The 18742-nt window shown below is 23.6% G+C and overlaps 3 protein-coding genes across 16 annotated transcripts in view; all 3 read left to right on the top strand.

Moving 5' to 3' along the window:
* Positions 1-25: 25 nt before the first annotated feature.
* Positions 26-6228, top strand: fl(2)d (Pre-mRNA-splicing regulator female-lethal(2)D). 2 transcript variants are annotated; one of them, XM_012484455.3, is made up of 6 exons: positions 26-464; positions 1574-1927; positions 4054-4178; positions 4257-4435; positions 4518-4672; positions 4770-6228. In XM_012484455.3, exons 2-6 carry the CDS (start codon positions 1699-1701, stop codon positions 5483-5485), a joined length of 1404 nt encoding a protein of 467 aa, XP_012339909.1. In that variant the 5' UTR covers positions 26-464; positions 1574-1698; the 3' UTR covers positions 5486-6228. The 2 variants fall into 2 exon arrangements, with proteins under 2 accessions (XP_012339909.1, XP_012339913.1); XM_012484459.3 differs by lacking the exons at positions 26-464; positions 1574-1927 and adding an exon at positions 3185-3352.
* A 129-nt stretch (positions 6229-6357) lies between these two features.
* Sod2 (superoxide dismutase 2) lies at positions 6358-8928 on the top strand. The gene is made up of 3 exons (XM_003692220.4): positions 6358-7068; positions 8026-8315; positions 8400-8928. The coding sequence occupies exons 1-3, from the start codon at positions 7031-7033 to the stop codon at positions 8726-8728; spliced, it is 657 nt and encodes a 218-aa protein (XP_003692268.1). The 5' UTR covers positions 6358-7030; the 3' UTR covers positions 8729-8928.
* A 408-nt stretch (positions 8929-9336) lies between these two features.
* The window catches only part of unc-104 (kinesin family member unc-104), a 28028-nt gene continuing 18622 nt past the window's right edge, over positions 9337-18742 (top strand). For 11 of the 13 annotated variants that reach the window (XM_086917073.1, XM_086917070.1, XM_086917069.1 and 8 more), the window contains exon 1: positions 16014-16421. The gene's annotated coding sequence lies outside the window, so the exon portion shown is untranslated. Of the gene's footprint in view, positions 9528-16013; positions 16422-18742 lie in introns of those variants that run through there. The other 2 variants (XM_086917071.1, XM_086917062.1) reach the window with 1 other exon arrangement.

The raw sequence follows: 18742 nt of genomic DNA, 5'->3' as shown, positions 1-18742 counted from the left end.
TTTGGTATATTTCTATGTCAGTACTATAGTTGGACAATTGTGATTGGAGCATGCGCTGATATTCGTTTCTTTAGCTCTGAACGTGAAGTCGGCAGTAATCATTGTTCATGATTAGTTACATTACTGTGTAAGACTGTAGTGGCATGGTTTCAAGAGATTTCGTGATATGTGTATCGTGTGCGCGTACTGATGTATATTTAAATGCGCGGGACATTGAGACAAACTTTATACATAACATTTATTCTCTTTTTGATTGATAAATCGAGGAACTTGTTAACAAAAGCTTTTACTTGCTTATAAGACACTACGAAATTACATTTGTATACATATATATCATATATATACATACACATACATTTGTGCATGTGTATATACATACATGGTATCGTGTTTCATCGTTTCACGTTATACCCAATACTGGATATAAACATTTTTCAAGAATGATAGGTGTGTCAGTATATCAGGTATGTGAAATGAATAAAAATGATATTACATTGTTAAATGATATTACATTATAATGAGTATACTACGGTCTATGTTAGGAAAGAGTTATAATTATTACAACTAAATCAAACATCTGGATAGTTGTATGATTACAGGTGTATTATTTTGTATGAAATTTTTAAATCTATTTTATAATTCATATATATAAGTGATTTTAATGATCTAAATAAGACAATATATTTTAATCTTATATCGCGAAATTTTCGTTCATGGCAGCAAGTCGACATAATGGCGTCAATGCTCCCTTCGACTATAGATAACTGGATCTTACATTCCCTACCTTGCATGTCGCAATAAAACATTAAACGTGCCACGTGACCTTCTTCAATCACGCGGTATGTTCTAAAAGCCGGATTTGAACCTGCGCCTTGTAAAAGTTTTATTGCAATATATGACAAGTGGAAGAATAATCTGAAGATAAAATATTTGTAAATAATGCATATAGTAATGTTATACTTCACGTTTACAACATTAGATATAATAATAGTAACTTTATATTTATATTCAAATTTTTTGCGATAAAATATTAAATATTAATATGTCATTTTGAATTAAATATGAACTATGTGTAGGAATTTATAAATATAATTTTTGTAGATAATTTATTATTCACAGTAATATATTTTAAGATTATATATATTATAATATTTTTTAGTATCATAGTATATATAATATATTTTAATATTATAATATATATAATACTAAAATATATTATAACTTATACTATATAACCTTATTACATTATATATATATATATATTATTGTATATAAGAATATTATATTCTTGAATATTATATAAGTATTATTATTATAGTTTTTATGAAATAATTACATTATTTATATATTATACAACAATTATTGAATTATTGAATGTAAAAATAAATATGTTCATGATAATTATATATTATGATTATAATAATTCAATTTAAATTAATTAATTTTATTTCCAATTATTATATATTTTGAAAAATAACTTTGCAAATAATATTACATTTTTAATAATATATAGTTATTTAATTTATTTATATTATCAGTGTAATATATATACTAAAAAAAGTTTTTTTTTCAGGCAAATGTATGCTAGCATTAATAGCATATTATCAACACACCCGTTGCAGTTAAAGAATTAAAGAAGAAGTAAGCTTCAAAACTTACTTAAGATCCTGGGTGTGATTTTATTACATCTGACATAAAATGGCAGAGGAGTGCAATGATGTTAAATCTGCCGGTCCATCTTCACCAAGAAGTCCACAAAATAATAGTACAGGAGGAAAAAGCAGTCCTCATTCACCTAGACAACCAAGGCGTGTGAAGCTAACACAACAGCAATTGGACAGCATGACAAAGGACGAGCTAGCAGCCAAGTGGCATGAACAGGACTTATATGTGGAGTGTCTAGAGGCCCAGGCGGCAGCCCAGGAAGGTACTGAGATCACTTGAGTGAGACCATCTCACTCACCACATTTCTTAAGCGAATTTATGAATGCCAGAACACAACGGTTTCTTGTATGAAACAAGACTCTTATAGGGACGTTAAGATTAGGGATTAAGCATATTATTAGTACTGTGTTTAGGATAATAATAATAATTAATAATTAATAATAATAATAATAATAATAATAAAAATAAGTTTTTTATAAGTTCTAAAATTGAAAATTTTTCATTAAATAAGCAATATAATAATATAGATGAAATTTTTTAAAAATATTTTTTATCTATAAATAAATTATAGTTGTAGAAAATTTATGTATATATAAAGTAACATGCTATATATAAAGCATTGAATAGATCAATTTGGTAATAGACTCTAGTTAAAGGCTAGTGATATAGTAATATTGTAATATTTTGAAAACTACATTTGTGATGTGTAGTGTGGGCAATTAAATTAATGCCAATATGTACAGTGTTTGAAATTTTTTGGTGAGCAGAAGTGATGTGCGGTCATGTACACTGCATATACAAAAAATTTAATATAATATTATGCAAGTAATGCATAATTTTATTATTTGGTGTTAAGTTGCGCTACTATTGATATTAAAAATCACTTAATGCTAAAAGCAAAGTGCATATTGAAAAAAAGTGATATTGTGTGACAAGAAGAGATGACAATTTTCTGAATGTGTTTATTATAAATATATATAAATCATTTCTTTTACTCTAAGCACACACAGCTTACTGTTGATATGACCTCTTAAGTGACCGTGCGGTGTGCCACGTATAATTCTACAGTGTAGTAAAACACACTGCCAGATGCAGGACAGTGCGTGTGTGTTTGTGTGTACGTTGGATATCGAGTTTCCACTTTGCGAGGATTGAATGAAATACAACATCCTTGCTGGCTTTGAATATACCACTCAGAAGAGTAAAAACAGAGGTCCTATGTCATCCTTTGGCCCACAAAACTCTGTGCCAGGGGTGCGTGAATCTAAGTCTTGGTGAAGTACGAAACCTTTAATTGATGCAGTTATGATCTGAAATTCCAGCTGCTTTTTCCAATCCTAACAATTCTTATCCCAATCTACAATCTTTAATATCATTTTATATATATAGATATATCTGATAAAATTGAACAATTTTAATTATGTTCCTAGACAAACCATCCCTGTTTATTCCCATTATGAACGCAATTCATGCATGCATTTGTACCTGCACCATAACTTCCTGATGTCCAATCTGAAAAAAATACAAACCTGATCAAATAAGGCCAGGAGGTCATCTTGTGACAACATCTGTGTCTGCAACAAATAGTCTATCTATTTTCATGGAAGAAAAATAACGTCCACTCTTGGTCTCGGTGGAAGCACAGAGAATCTCACAAATGGCACGATGCAACGACTCCAAACTCAAAGTATGCGCTAATTAAAAATGTCAGTTGTCAGGCAATCAATGTCACATACATATAAGAACATATTTTATTTATGCGCACTTAGGGCAAAACAGTATGTAGTAGATTTTCACCACTATGCTTTATTTCACCAAGAATATACAATTGTGAAGTATCAAAAAAAAAAAAAAAAAGAAAGCTGTACAGAGTAGTCTGTACTATTATTCTAAATGTACATATATTTTAAGGTTTCAAGCTTTCTATGTGTCTCATAAATTTGCATATTTGCTATTAATTAAATAAATTATTAAAAATGAAAGATACATTATAAAAAAAATATAAAAGAAATCTTAAATTAGTAATTAGTTATAAAAACATAATTAAAATTTTTTAATAAATATCATTAATTTTATAAACTGATAACATCATAAAAAATAAAATCATAAAAATATTTTAAGTTAAAGTTATATTTTAAATTAAACAGATATATCTTCTTCAAATTCGAATAATCAATAATTTTTTTTAAGATTTTCATATGTCAACATACTTTTGTTACATATTTTTATATCTATTCATTATGATTAAATTATACATATATTTATGTACAATTTAATTTTATACTAATAATGATTAGAATAAATATAAAACAAATTAACGAAACACATAGATAGCTTTAAACAATAAAGTTTCAATTAAAAAAGAAAATGATATAACTATTTTTTTAGGTGACCTATCTTCATTGAGAGAATCTGAAAGCAAATACAGGCAACAACATGCAGAAGCATCTCATAGAGAGAAGATTTTAGTTAGAAGACTTGCTTCTAAAGAACAAGAATTACAAGAATATATTGTATGTAAATTTTATAGTTTTTCATAGATAAAATTTAATAAATAAAATCGGAAATTTTAATATATAATTTTTTTTTAGAATCAAATTGCCGAAATGAAAGCTGCTCATGCTCCGTCCGCTGTGGCATTAAGATCTGCTCTACTAGATCCTGCTGTTAATATTTTAATTCAGAAATTAAGACAAGAACTTGTTACAACTAAAGCTAAATTAGAGGACACTCAGAATGAGCTTAGTGCCTGGAAATTTACACCTGATAGGTAAATAATAATTTATATTTTTTAATAGAAATAAATAATAAATTGAGATTCTAATGTTTTCATAAATTAATTTTTTTTATAGCAATACAGGTAAAAGATTAATGGCAAAATGTAGATTGTTATATCAAGAAAATGAAGAATTAGGTCGTATGATCGCTAGTGGACGAATTGCTAAATTAGAAGGAGATCTTGCACTTCAAAGAAGTTTTAGTGAAGAAATGAAAAAATCACAATCAGGTTTTTATATTCTTTTTATTCATATATTAAATATGTTATATTTAAATTAATAAATATTTATAATAATAAATATTTTTTTTATATATTTTTGTTATAGAATTGGATGAATTTTTACAAGATTTAGATGAAGATGTCGAAGGAATGCAGAGCACAATTTATTTCTTACAACAAGAATTACGTAAAGCTCGTGAATCAGTAACATTATTACAGCAAGAAAATGTAGCATTGAAAGCAAATTCAAGTGAAAATAATTTAACAAATGGTTTGTCTCCTCATACACCACCAATTAAAAAAGAGGAATCAGAGGAAAATTCAATTTCAGAAACAAAGACTTTAAAATCTATAGAAGATAGTGATGTGTGCAAAGGTGCTAGGACTCCACCGTTATCATCGCAACGATCGCCGTGTGAGTTTTCAAATACTGAAAGAACAGAACGAATTGAACGAAAACCTAATCAAGCGGATCATAATGATGAAAGCTCAAGTGATTCGGCTGCTTTGATAATCAAAGTTGAGAATGAGGAATTAAGTGATAGGGAAGAAGAACATGAAGAAAATCGAAATAATAAAAGGATATTGCGAAGCAAAAGTCATAATAGAAATAACAATAAAACTAATGGGGAAGAGATGCTAACTAGAATAACTAGGGGTAGGGATAGGACCAAAAGGGACAAAAGTGCACCAGGTAGTGATGATGAAAGGACACATAAAAAAAAGAGAAGAGAGAGTATTCTTTCTCTTGATTATAATGAAGCTGATGATGATGCGTTAGTTTTAACTAATGGTGAGACGCTTCAAAGTGATCCAGAATGAACAATTTTCTAGAACAATTTTATACACAAACACTTGTTATATACAAATAAGGCTTAACGTGACTTAATATACAACATAAGTTGAATATAATATTTCATATTTAAAAGTTATAATACACTCACATCACGATAAATATTTCTAATGATTTTATATAATTTTTCGTAATATAAATTTGTAAATATATTTCATATTTGAATATTTTGAAGTCACGTTAATGCCGAAAAAATTGCACTTGATTACATATGATATGTTCACAAAATAATGTGGCGTTGGAATAAAGGGGTAGATAGTTAAAACTATATTTCTTTTTTCTTGCAATGAAATCGCATTAAATTCTTCAATAAGTATTCGTTATAAAAAATGCTTCAATGTTTTTAATGGCTTTTTTGTAAATTCGTTAAAACATTGATAGTAGTTCATCTTGTTAGATTTTTTGAAACAATTATAAGAAATATAAATAACAATAAAGTAATAATTAGGGCTATGCCTTTTCTTTATTATGTAAATACACAAATGTTAATATCTGGTACACGACGACGCACATACATAGATTTATATATGATTATGTGCGCAATAATTTGTATGTATGTACTATTTTTTTCATTGTGAGACATGCGTGTCAAAATTCGTTATTACATAAAATGTGCTTTTAATTATGTATAATAAAATTGAGGTCTATTTGTTAGATTTATTAAATACCTGTAAATTATATGAAATATAAAACAACATTAATTTCAGTAAAACTTGTAGATTAATCTTTTAGATTACAGAATATCATAATTATATATATTTTTTTTCAAAGACAAATATATAAAGTATTTACATTATTCTTTTAATTATTTATATAAAAAACATTTTTAATTGATTTCTTTGTAAAAATTAATTTTTCATTTTAATCCTTTTATAATTTTAGTGTGTAATATTCAATGAGTATATGTATGTTCTATTTGGAATATAATTTTTAAAAAACTATCCATGATTAAAATATAATTAATGCATAATTCAATTTGATATATCTATATAAAAATTTACTATTATTATTATTATATAATGTATAATTTATCAATTAAAAATTATTTTCTAACCTAGAAAAAAATAACAATACGTGATAGGTTTAACTCATCAATTTTTACAATTAAATATATCTAAAAATTAAATTAAAAATAAAATGAAATTATTTTTTTAATGTTATGTAAAATATCTTTAGTTTATTAATTGAATTATAAAAAGAGATAATAGTTATTAAATTTATTATTATAGTATTCATTTTTTTTTAATTATAAGAATATCTCATTAAAGATGCAGAGAATATTAATTAAAGAATTATTATTTTAGTATTTTATTCCCAATAGAAGAAACTGTGATGTAATAATTGCTATTTGTATATATGTAGTTAGTAGCCAAGCCATTTTTCGGCATTACTCGCATTTGCTTAAATGCATTCGTAAAGGTGCATAGTATAACTATAATTGCATATTGCTCTTACATTTTAGAATTTTGTGATATTAATATATAAGAATAATTTGATTTATTCGCATTTCAACAATGTTTGCAGTAAGACGTATTCTATTTTCTAATACAGTGTAAGTTTACGTTATTTTTCATTTATAATTATCATATATTGATATTATATAATTTCTAACCTATCATTCGTTTTTTCTTGTTATTAATATTAAATTTAATATTAAAATTTTTATTCGTATGATAATTGTAGATTTAATCGCTTATTAAAATCGTAAATATTATATATTTATATAAAAGATTAATATATATACTTGAAAATATAATAATGAAATTAAACTTTTGAACATATGATATAAATTTGTTTCTGATTATTTAATATAATATATATATGTATAATTCAATTTATGATCATTTTATGATCATTTATATTGAATTCAAGATACTATTTATATAATAATAGTTGTTAATCAAAAATTTATTAATGATATTCAAAATACATATATGATGCATCTGTCAAATTTGATAATATCGAATTATGTATAAAAAATTATAATTTTTTAAAAAAATATTGTTGAATAATATTCAATCATATTGTTAAATTATTTAAATTAATTATGATTATAAAAAAATCAATATAAATTTAGTTTGACCTTTGATATATAGATATATTAGATAAGTATCTTGTCAATATGACATTTGAATATCAGTATTTTTGAGATTCATATATATATATAATAAAACATATAATAAATATATGTTATATATGTTTTATATATATATATATTGCATATAATAAAACAACTATTAGTTGTTTTTTAATGTAAAAGATACAAAAATTATATAAGTTAAAAAATAAAAAAATAAATAATATAATGAATTATTATATATTATATTATAAATAATATTTATATTAATAATAAAAACAAAATTTTATGGATGTAATATTTTTTAAAAACTTAAATATACAAAATTTGTATATTTTATTTTTTTTATTTAATATTAATTATCATTATTAAAAATCAAACTTTTTTGTTTGTGTTTTAAAAACAGTTCTAATATTTATTTTTTATTTTTAGCAAAGATACATTTGTAAGAATTAAACATACACTTCCTGATTTACCATATGACTACAAAGCTTTGGAACCTATTATTTCCGCCGAAATTATGCAACTTCATCATTCAAAGCACCACGCGACTTATGTGAATAATTTAAATGCTGCCGAAGAAAAAATGAAAGAAGCTGTTGCCAAAGGTGATGTTAATACACAAGTTACATTAAGTTCTGCTATTAAATTTAATGGTGGTGGTCATTTGAATCATTCGATTTTTTGGAGCAATCTTTCCCCAAATGGCGGTAAACCAGACGGTAAATAGATTATTTGGATAAGATTAAAAATTGTTATATTATAATATATTTAATATTAATTTTATAAAGCGCATTTTATTACAGCTGCACTTCTCAAACAGATCGAAAAAGATTTTGGTAGCTTAGAGGAAATGAAAAAACGATTATCTGAAAATACCGTTGCAATTCAAGGGTCTGGTTGGGGTTGGCTTGGATATTGTCAAAAATCAAAATCTTTAAGCATAGCTACTTGTGCTAATCAAGACCCTTTGCAAGCTACAACTGGTTTAATACCACTTTTTGGTATTGATGTTTGGGAACACGCGTATTATTTACAATATAAAAATGTTCGACCCGATTATGTTAAAGCTATCTTTGATATCGTGAATTGGAATGATGTGAATTCTCGTTATAAGAAAGCTATTGGATCTTAGAGAATGAATATAATAGCATCAAAACTGATTTTTATTTAGTATGTGAATGTTTTTAAAAAATTAATTCCATATTTTTTATGTTTGCATTTGTCTTAAAAAGACATTTGTGATTTTGTACACATATTGTTTATATTGTACACATATCTAAATAAATATCTAAATATGTAATTTGAATAGTAATAAAATATACTAAAATATTATTGTTGTTTTAAAATAAAATAAAAAGTAATTAAATTTTTTTAAGAATTTAAGAAGTACTTCAATAAATGAAAAACAAAAAAATATCATTAATATATTTTATTAATTTAATTATTTCAAAAAATTATTGTTATATATAAAAAATAATATAAAACAATATTATAAAATATTAACTTTATATTTTTTAATTGTATATTAATTAATAAACCAATATATTAATAATACCAATATTAAATTGAAAAATTTTCGCGCTTAAATCGAAATGCGCTATTCAAATTACCATATATCGATTACTATCATATTGTAATGGGATCTGTTTTTATTTCATCAATTTATCAATAAACAGTACGTATTGAAAATCATGAACTATTATATTATTTTGTGAAAAGATATTAATGTTACATAATTAGTTGTTTGTACAAGCGAATGCTAAGAAAGAAGAAAAGATTTAACCCGCGCCTTTAATAATCGATTGGTTCAAATCGAATCGCATCACTTCGCGTCGCAACGTGTTCACACTATGTATCAAGGAACATCACGGAACTAGAACCAGTATGGCCGGAGGACCTCAGCTGTTTTCACGTCACTGCTTACATATCTAGTGAGTTAAACACATTCTTGTCATTTTAAGCATTCGCATTAATAGCTCATTCATTATAAACACATGAATATGACATTATCATTATAATCATTTTAAACTCATTGCAATATGTTATATATTGCGAATCTTTGACATTATCTATGCCATAAATTAATTCTTTAGTTTCTGTGTGCTTTGTTATTTAGAGTATACAGTAGTTATGTGTAATATTAGTCAGACAGCTATTTATTAAACTTTTTCAATGTTGTATTCTTTTAGTTTATTTAATGGTTTATTGTTAACATGGTAGTTTTATTATCGTGATAGTTCGAAAATATATTATATGAGAAATTATCTGAATTTTGTAACAGTTTTGATCGTCTATTAGTAGAATAAGCTTAAGATTCCTTAATATATATATATATATATATATATACATTTGATATTTAAAATAAAATTTCTTGTAAATATTTCATTACATAAAGATTTTGACATGAAATTTTTATCAGAAATTGAATTTTTTTTTATTATTTCTATAATATATTTTTTTATCACATTAACGAGAGTGTAAAAAAAAAATTAGTTCTATTTATTTTTAAGATACTTATGTGAATATTATATAAAAATTGAATGATATGCAGTATATAAACATAATTTTCTGTAATTTATTTCAAAACTAAATTGAGAAGTGAATCAAGAAATACGTTTACACAATGTTAGTGCATTACTAGAAATATTAATCGAAGATGGCGCTTTTGCCAAAATCAACATGATTTGTTTCTATCACAAAATTCATAAAACACAAAATCATCATATATTAAATTTTTATATAAATATATTGTATTATTATGAGAAAATTATACTATCTCTAAAGAAAGTTATTTTCAAAATTAAATTATATTTCGCAGAAAATTAATATTGAAAAGATAATGGAGTATAAATTAAATCTTTTTGGTGAATAAGTTCATTATAGACATGTATAATAGAAATAAATCAAAAATATATATTAATAAATTGATAGAATTCGAAATATAAATACTATATTGGTCTTCAGCAATCTAATCATGAAAAAGTTAAAATATTTAATAAATTTTTTTAAACATTTTTTATTTTTTTATATTTTTCTTAAATTATTTTTTTTAACACAAAAATATATTTTTTTGAAATACTTCAAGATAATATATTTAATATTGGAAAAGGAAAAAAAGAAATCTCGTATTTATAGAATCTGATGTTTTTGCTTTTTAATTAAAGAAATAGTTTAATAAATTTAATAAAGATAAGAAAATTTTTATTTTCCTCAATTAATAATTGATTTTATTAAGAATGATATGGATAAAAATATTAAGATTCTGTATTTAAAAATTCTGCTATTTAATTCACTATTATATTAATATCATAACACATATACAAAAGCAAAATTATTATTTTTCTTTAATTCTTATATATATATCTTTAAATATTATATATATATATCTTTTTTTGATTTGCACATAGATTGTCAGATATTAATTGTCATTATGTGTGTGCGTGTATTCATATGTATATGTAAGTGATTGTGCATATGTAAATAAAAATATGATTTCTTTATGTTATAATTTAATATGCATTAATTAAAAATATAATTTGATATAATGAGATTATAACGAAATTAATAATATGAAGACTGATACATAAAATTATGATATTGAATATTAAAAATGGAATATGTATTTATATATTCGTTAGAATTGATATTAAATAATTTGAAATTTGTAGAATCTATTTTGTTATATTAAAGATACTACATTTATAATACACAAAATATTAAATCACTTTTTGATAAAATAAAAGAAAACAAAATATGATGAATAATAAGTAATGAAAATTTGGATTATAATTATATAATAACAAATTATAAAATTTTAGTAAAACAACCACATTTCAAGAACCTTATGAAATAATATTATATAAAATTATTTAATATTATAAAAAAAAAATTTTATCAGATAATTTCGAAATAATATTAAAATATTTATTTTAATATAACATAAAAATATAAAATAATATTTCTTTTGATTAAAAAAAAATTGTTAACCAAAATAAGAATTTTCTTTATCAAAACATTTAAATCAATAAAATAATATAGATTTAAATTTAAAATTTTTAATTAAAAATTATATAATAATAGATAATAAATATATAATAGATGCATTGCATATCTATATTTTTAAATTTTCTCGATCGTATTAATAATTTAGCTATTATATCTATAAAACAAATAACAAATATACTTTCGGAAATGACTGTCGTGAATAGAAAGTGCAATTGTAACAAATTCGATCAGATCGATAATAACAGATAGCGAAAAATTTGTGATAAAATTTGAAATAAAAATACGTGGGTGCTATTGCCGACATTGTGGATATCTTTACTTATTGATTGCTCTGTAGAAATTGGCCGGCGCCGCCCGCGTCGCATCGGTCGATCGTCGCGTCGGCGTTGACGTCACTGTCCGTACCTATTGATTTTCTCCTCTAGACGCGATGCGATTGGTCCATAAACGGAGAAAGCGAACATATACGACCCTGGACCACGATGTCGATCGGCGTGCGCATAGCCGCCATATTATTTTCAACCACCTACCACTGTATTACCGGTTTCGATTCTAGTCCACTTTTCGAGGGCGAATTCCTATCGGGCAACCATATGCGCATACCTTCGTTGACTTCAGATCGATCATTCAAATATTTTTAATCGTAGATGCTTTTGCCATTTCATCGTCTTATATTGGAACGTCTAATCGGAAGATTTGATAGATTCGATAAAATTAGATAGACTCAAATATTATATTTTTCATATTGAATACATACATAAATGTAGTATGAAATACTTGATATAAACTGTAAAGGAATAGATTCCATAGCAATTTCTTGCAACTATTTCTCGTTTCCGAAATTGTATTTTATTGAATGCTTTTTTTGATAAAGAATTTTTTTTTAATATCATTGGTTAAATAATAGATAATTTTTTTCTTCAATTTTTTTATTTTATTCTTTAGAAATAGATAAATTAAATTTCTTTAATTTTTTTATTTAAGATTGATTATGAATTTTTACAAATATAATATTTTTCTGAATTGTTTACATTTTAGATATAATTTATAATTTAAATGAAAAATAACATTTTGTGCAACAATTTGATAAATGAAACATTATTAATGTATTTTTTGTTATTACATTGAAATGAAGATTTTGAATTTTAACACAATTAGCTAATAGTTAACAATATTATATTTTTGTAATTAATAAACTAACATTAAATGAGATTTCACATCTTTGAATATATGGTTTAATTTAATCACTTAAAAGTTATCCACTGCCCGATATGCTATTGCAGTGATTTTTTGAAATCTAATATTTCATGTTACTAATGATAATTAGAATTAATATTTTTAAAATCAATTTATTTTAATTACGAAAATATTTTTAGCATTAAGCATAAAATTATATAAAAAAGAAAATTAAAATAATTGCATTTTGGAAAAAATGTTATAACCATGGACTTATTTTTCTTTTTATTTCGATATTAATTTTCAGATTCATAATTATCTAGTATTCACAAATGGGATATTATAATTAATATGAATAGTTCTGTTTTTTTCAGGCAACAAATTATGAAAAATTAGGCAGATCTATTATTATATTAAATAAATTGCAATACAATTTTTTATTAGACATAAACTTTGATTCGAAATGAACTCGATTTATGTAATACAAACTCTTTTTCTAATTCTATTGTTCTTAGAAAGATCTTTAAAATTCTTAAGCAAAACCTATATAATATCAAGTATCATTTCAATGCCAAACGAGCAGAAATTTGATATGTAGTTTATGAAAGCGTGGGTTTGGCTACATATATATATATATATATATATATATATATGGGGTTGACTATATATATATATATAGTATAATGTCATTGATGGCAAAACTCATTTGGCGAAAACCTTCGTTTTATTTTCATGTTATGTATAATATGTTTCATATTATAATATTGCATTATTGTAAGATTATATGTTTGAAAATAATTTTAATACATCAAATTTTTGATACAAATAAAGAAGATAAGTAGATAGTAGTGTAATTCAAGTATAAAATAATATCGATTGCATTGAATTTATTGAAAATAAATTTCATTTCAAATATCGATAGATTTTTAGAATTTATTAATCTCTATTTCTATCTGTAGTATATATAAATAAATAGATAATATTAGATAATAGATAAATAATTATAATAAGAGATGAATATATAACATTTGTATTTCAGCTTATGTTTTATTTTTAACAGTTAATATGTATACTTTAATTATAAAGTTAAAATAATATAATTGTCTCTTTTTCTAAATTAAATAATAATCAAATATTTTATTTATAATTTATAATTTATTAGTTTTTTTAAATTTTAATATATATATATATATATATATATATATATTATAACAATAGAATATATAATTTGAAGACATTTAAAAATAAATGCTTTCAAAAAATAGTATTTTTAAATATTTAATTTAAGTATTTTTTGTAAGAATATTACAATTTTAATTATCTATTAAATTTAAGAAGATTATGATATAAATATAATTAAATATTTTATGCTTTGAATTGATATTTTCAGTTTATTTATTTATTTATTTATTTTTTTTTTTGAATAGTTTGAATTGCTTGTCATCCTTTTATTTGATAAAATGTAAGCGATCAAATTATTTAATTGTACAAAAAATTATAGAAGTATCAATTAAAGATATACCAATTATTCATAAAATGAGATATTTATATCAAAAGAACTTCATTCACATTTTAAATTTACAACCTATCTATAATTTTTTATTTCAGAGTACTCAAATAAACTCGAAGTCGCGTAAAAAATTCCCCTGAGAACACTCTTGTGCAAATAATCGATAGCATTTTCTTAATGTCATTTAATGACTATGTCTATAAAGTGTTATGTTTTATAAATTTCTTCTTATTGAATTATATATTACGATACATACATAGCTTAGGAAAACAATATTATTTCATGAAACAGAAATGAAAACAAAGATTAATCTATAAAATATATATTTTTCAAAATTTTTTTTATTCAAAAATGTAAAAAGAAAAAAGAATTAAATTCTTATATTTTGATAAAAAAAAATATTATTCTAATCATAAAAGTCAAATCAAATATTATTAATTAACAACTGAACGCGGTTTAGTGATAAAAGCAAATTAGAAAAACTAATTTTAATGAATCTCTTTAATCCTTAGATACTACAAGTTTAGACTGCGTTAACAAGGTCTTGTTTCCAATTTAGAAATCGCGTTCAGTTAAGAGAATTGTAATTTTACGTCAACAAAGTCTCTGGTTGCATTCTAAATATTCCACGCACATCTATAAAAAAGCTAAATTTTCAATCCTTCCTTCTTATACAAGATCATAAAAAATATCAATTCATTGGTGATTCAAATAGAAAAAAATCGATAAAACTTATATAAACATTGATGAGAATCTTTTTAGAATATAGAAGATGATTTATAATAATGAATGTTGATTTGTTTTATAGTTTTATAGTTGATAATTTCAATTAGAATTATTGTGCGAATGTCTTTTGATAAAGCATATTATTATTTCTTATTGTTCAGAGATATTTTGATAAATGAGTGATAAATGAATCTTATTATAAAAAAAAAAAAAGAAGAAAAAAGTTAAAAAATTAGTAAATTGTGTTTTTTAGATTTTATTATTGTCATAATTATCTATAATAATTTTTAATTAAAATTAGAGACAAATTTTTCAAATTTTCTTATTAATTTATTAATATGAGCAATATATTTTCTTCACGTAATTATTCAGAATAATTTTATGTATAAACATTATATGTTCATTGTTTCTATATAACATTCGAAATAACTTATTTATCAACAACTTTAAAATATCATATAAAATATTTATTCATAAAAATAAAATATAATTTTATTTAAAAAAAAATATATAATTGTACTCTGTAGTTGCATTGCAACTATGAAAACTATAAAAACGTACGAAAAATAAACATCACAACTATTCAGTTTTTTTTTATTTATTTTTTATATTCAAAGAAAATCGCAGTATTTGAATCATATGACTTGCATATGAGTTAAAAAAGAAAAGGAGGATAAAATTGTATGTCTGTTTCTACAAAATACTACTATTTGGAGTTTTTTTTTTTAGGAAGTTTCTAAAACTTTTCTTGTAAAAGTCATTTTATTAAATAGAACGACTTAAAATTCGAGCCACTGCCCCGGAAAAAAGAGCAAGATTCAAAGAAGTTAGCCAAAAGGAATAAATTAGAATCGGGGCAAGCCGAAGGGCTCAAAGGACACCCAATGGTAGGGGTATCGTAATTATCAGGTGACCGACACATGGCGCCGACGCGGTAACTCGGCCATCGGCTAATGGACGCCATGGGGGTAAGTGCGCAAGCGCTTCGGATTTGTTCGTCACTCGACGACCGACCGCCGACCGGAGGTGTCGCAGTGAGTCGTTCTCGAGCAGCAGGGTGGTTCGACAGTAAAGTGAGTGTATGTGTGTATGGGTGCGCGCGCGTTCATGCTCAGCCGTGAGCAATACAACCGTGTGGATGAATGCATTATAATGTCCGCGTATATATCCATTAAAAATTTCGAGGATCATCAAAATATAATCAATCCACTAACTGTTGTAATAGTGACCGTCGATTCGTGAGACTCGTGAGTGTCTTGATCGTTTCCACTGATTCAAAGTTTCATATTAAATATCGTCTGCTATTAGCGATTGTCATCGTTCTGCCAATTATCTAAATCAACAGTGAACATTTGAAGATTTCAAAAAAAGTCAACAGTTTACGGTTATTTCTAGCAGGAAACTAAAGGTAAGAACTATAAAAAGGTTTTCATCACAACGATCGATCGTGAAAATTTATATATATGCAATGGATGTTCTTTTATATACGTCCTGAGTTTTTGAATCAATGATTAGTTTTTACTTATACATTAAGAATTATTTGTACACAGAATATATTAGAAATATTCGTTAATAAATTACTTTCGCTACACAAATATCATTATATGACGACATTTTAGATAGCATATATGTATTTTATATGCTTAAATCTAAATTTCTGTGAAATGAATATTGCGTGTATAGCTGTTATGGTCTCGAATCTAGTACGGAAAGTTGAGAAATCGATAGTTATAATGTAGTAGAAATCGATGTATGTTGAAGTATTAGATAAATATATGGATATCATATTAAAATGATAATTCGATAAATATCGAGACATCAATTTTAATTAGTTAAAAGTAGGAACAAAAAGAGGAAGATTCATTTACTTTTATTACGAACATTTCACTTCTATTACGAAATTTGAGGTTACGTTGGGTGGGGAACGATGTTAATCTAATTGGAGATCGAAATGGATATTATAACGTCAATCATATTCAAATCAATTTTAGATGAACAAATTATAATAGATTCGAGTATTGGAATTAATAGAAAACTGAAATTTCGAATAGAGTTGCTGTATAACATGAACTCCGTGTTATTGATTGCACGGTGACTATGTTTTTACGTTCATCTCAGGAATATGGTTTTAGTAGTGTACATTTTCCTGAAATTGCATTATGTACTCTATTTCTGATGTTAATGCCTATATTTTTTTCAATATTTTCAATTCTTTTTTTTCAACTTCCGCGTAATAAAATTGTAAATCAAATAGCTATATGAGAAAAAGATTTTTCGATAATATATTATAATAAATTTTTTAATAATATATGTGTATAAGATACGTATAATCTGAAAATTGAAACACAAATAATGATTTATAATGCCAGAAATGGAATTAATCAATTACTAATTTTAAATTAATTAATTAATTATTACTTAAATTTATTATTTAATGTTAATTTAAAATTATTTTCTTTATTTTTGATTCTTTTGTTTATTAATGTTTAATCTAAATTTAGTTTAATAGTAATATAGATTTAGATCTATTTTCGTCATTTAACGTCAATCGATAATTGAGTAAAGAAGTTTAATATTAATTACTAACCTGCTGATTATTGCGTTTCACTACACAAACAAAGTTGAAATTTTCTCGTTGCTACTTTTCAGTAATTTTTAGAAACGTAAAGAATATTATAATTGTATCGAAATTATGTTTTTAAAATATGCAATTTAAAATATATAAATATCTTTATTTTTCATATAGTATTAATATTAATAGTATTAATATTTTTTTAACAAAGAATTCTGGCTTATTACATGCTACAGCAAAAAAGAATATTCAGAATTTTCAATAGATGATTTTTAGATACTTTTATATATTATTCAAAACAATTATTATTTATTCAAATAATTTGAATTTTCAATAAATACATATAAGAATAAAAATAGTATATACAAAATTAATATTTTATATTTAATAATATTAATTCTAAGTAATAATAATTGTATATTTTAATTAATTAATTATGAAAGCTGATTTCATACATTCAGTAATATTTATTCATAATATTCATTGTATCTTTTGAATTATTAAAAAATTAAATATATATTCGTGATATTATGCATTAGTATTCATAAAGTCAAATATATAACCTATTCATAATTTTTACAAAAATTTATATTTTTTTTAATTTCTAATCAAATAATTAAATTCGTTATACATATTAGAAAACAAAAAATTGAATTCTAAAAAAAATATATACATATAAGAAAAATTAAGAATTACAACGACTTAAACCGTAGATTGTAAAATCAAGTGAATCAGTGCAATGCTTATAGAGACATTTCAAGTGATTTGTGTCAATGGGTAGTCAGACGATAATTACAGTCTTTTCAATGTTTGACCGTGATTGATATCGATAAAAATGATATTTTTATTCTTATATTAAGAATATTATTAGATATTATTAGATATTTTATCCATTAAATTATAATGTTTATTCTTAATAATTTGTTTTCTTATATTATCATTTTTCATGTACAGCGAAATAGCTATTTCATTTAAATATTTTAAATTCAAACTATTGTATCATGACTATTTGAAATAATTATTAAAGTCAAAATGTATCATGACTTTGACTTTGTTTTTAAAATCTCTTAAAATTTAAAATTTAACTATAAAATTTTTGAATTGAATCTTTTTAATTTTTAGGTTAAAATTAAAAATTGATAATGAAAATTTATAGT

This window comes from Apis florea, unplaced genomic scaffold (assembly GCF_048593485.1).
Source record: "Apis florea isolate Af1SG1 unplaced genomic scaffold, ASM4859348v1 contig_3811_pilon, whole genome shotgun sequence".
Taxonomy (NCBI): domain Eukaryota; kingdom Metazoa; phylum Arthropoda; class Insecta; order Hymenoptera; family Apidae; genus Apis; species Apis florea.
Note: the sequence above shows the minus strand (reverse complement) of the source record. Positions and strands in the feature narration are given on the sequence as shown.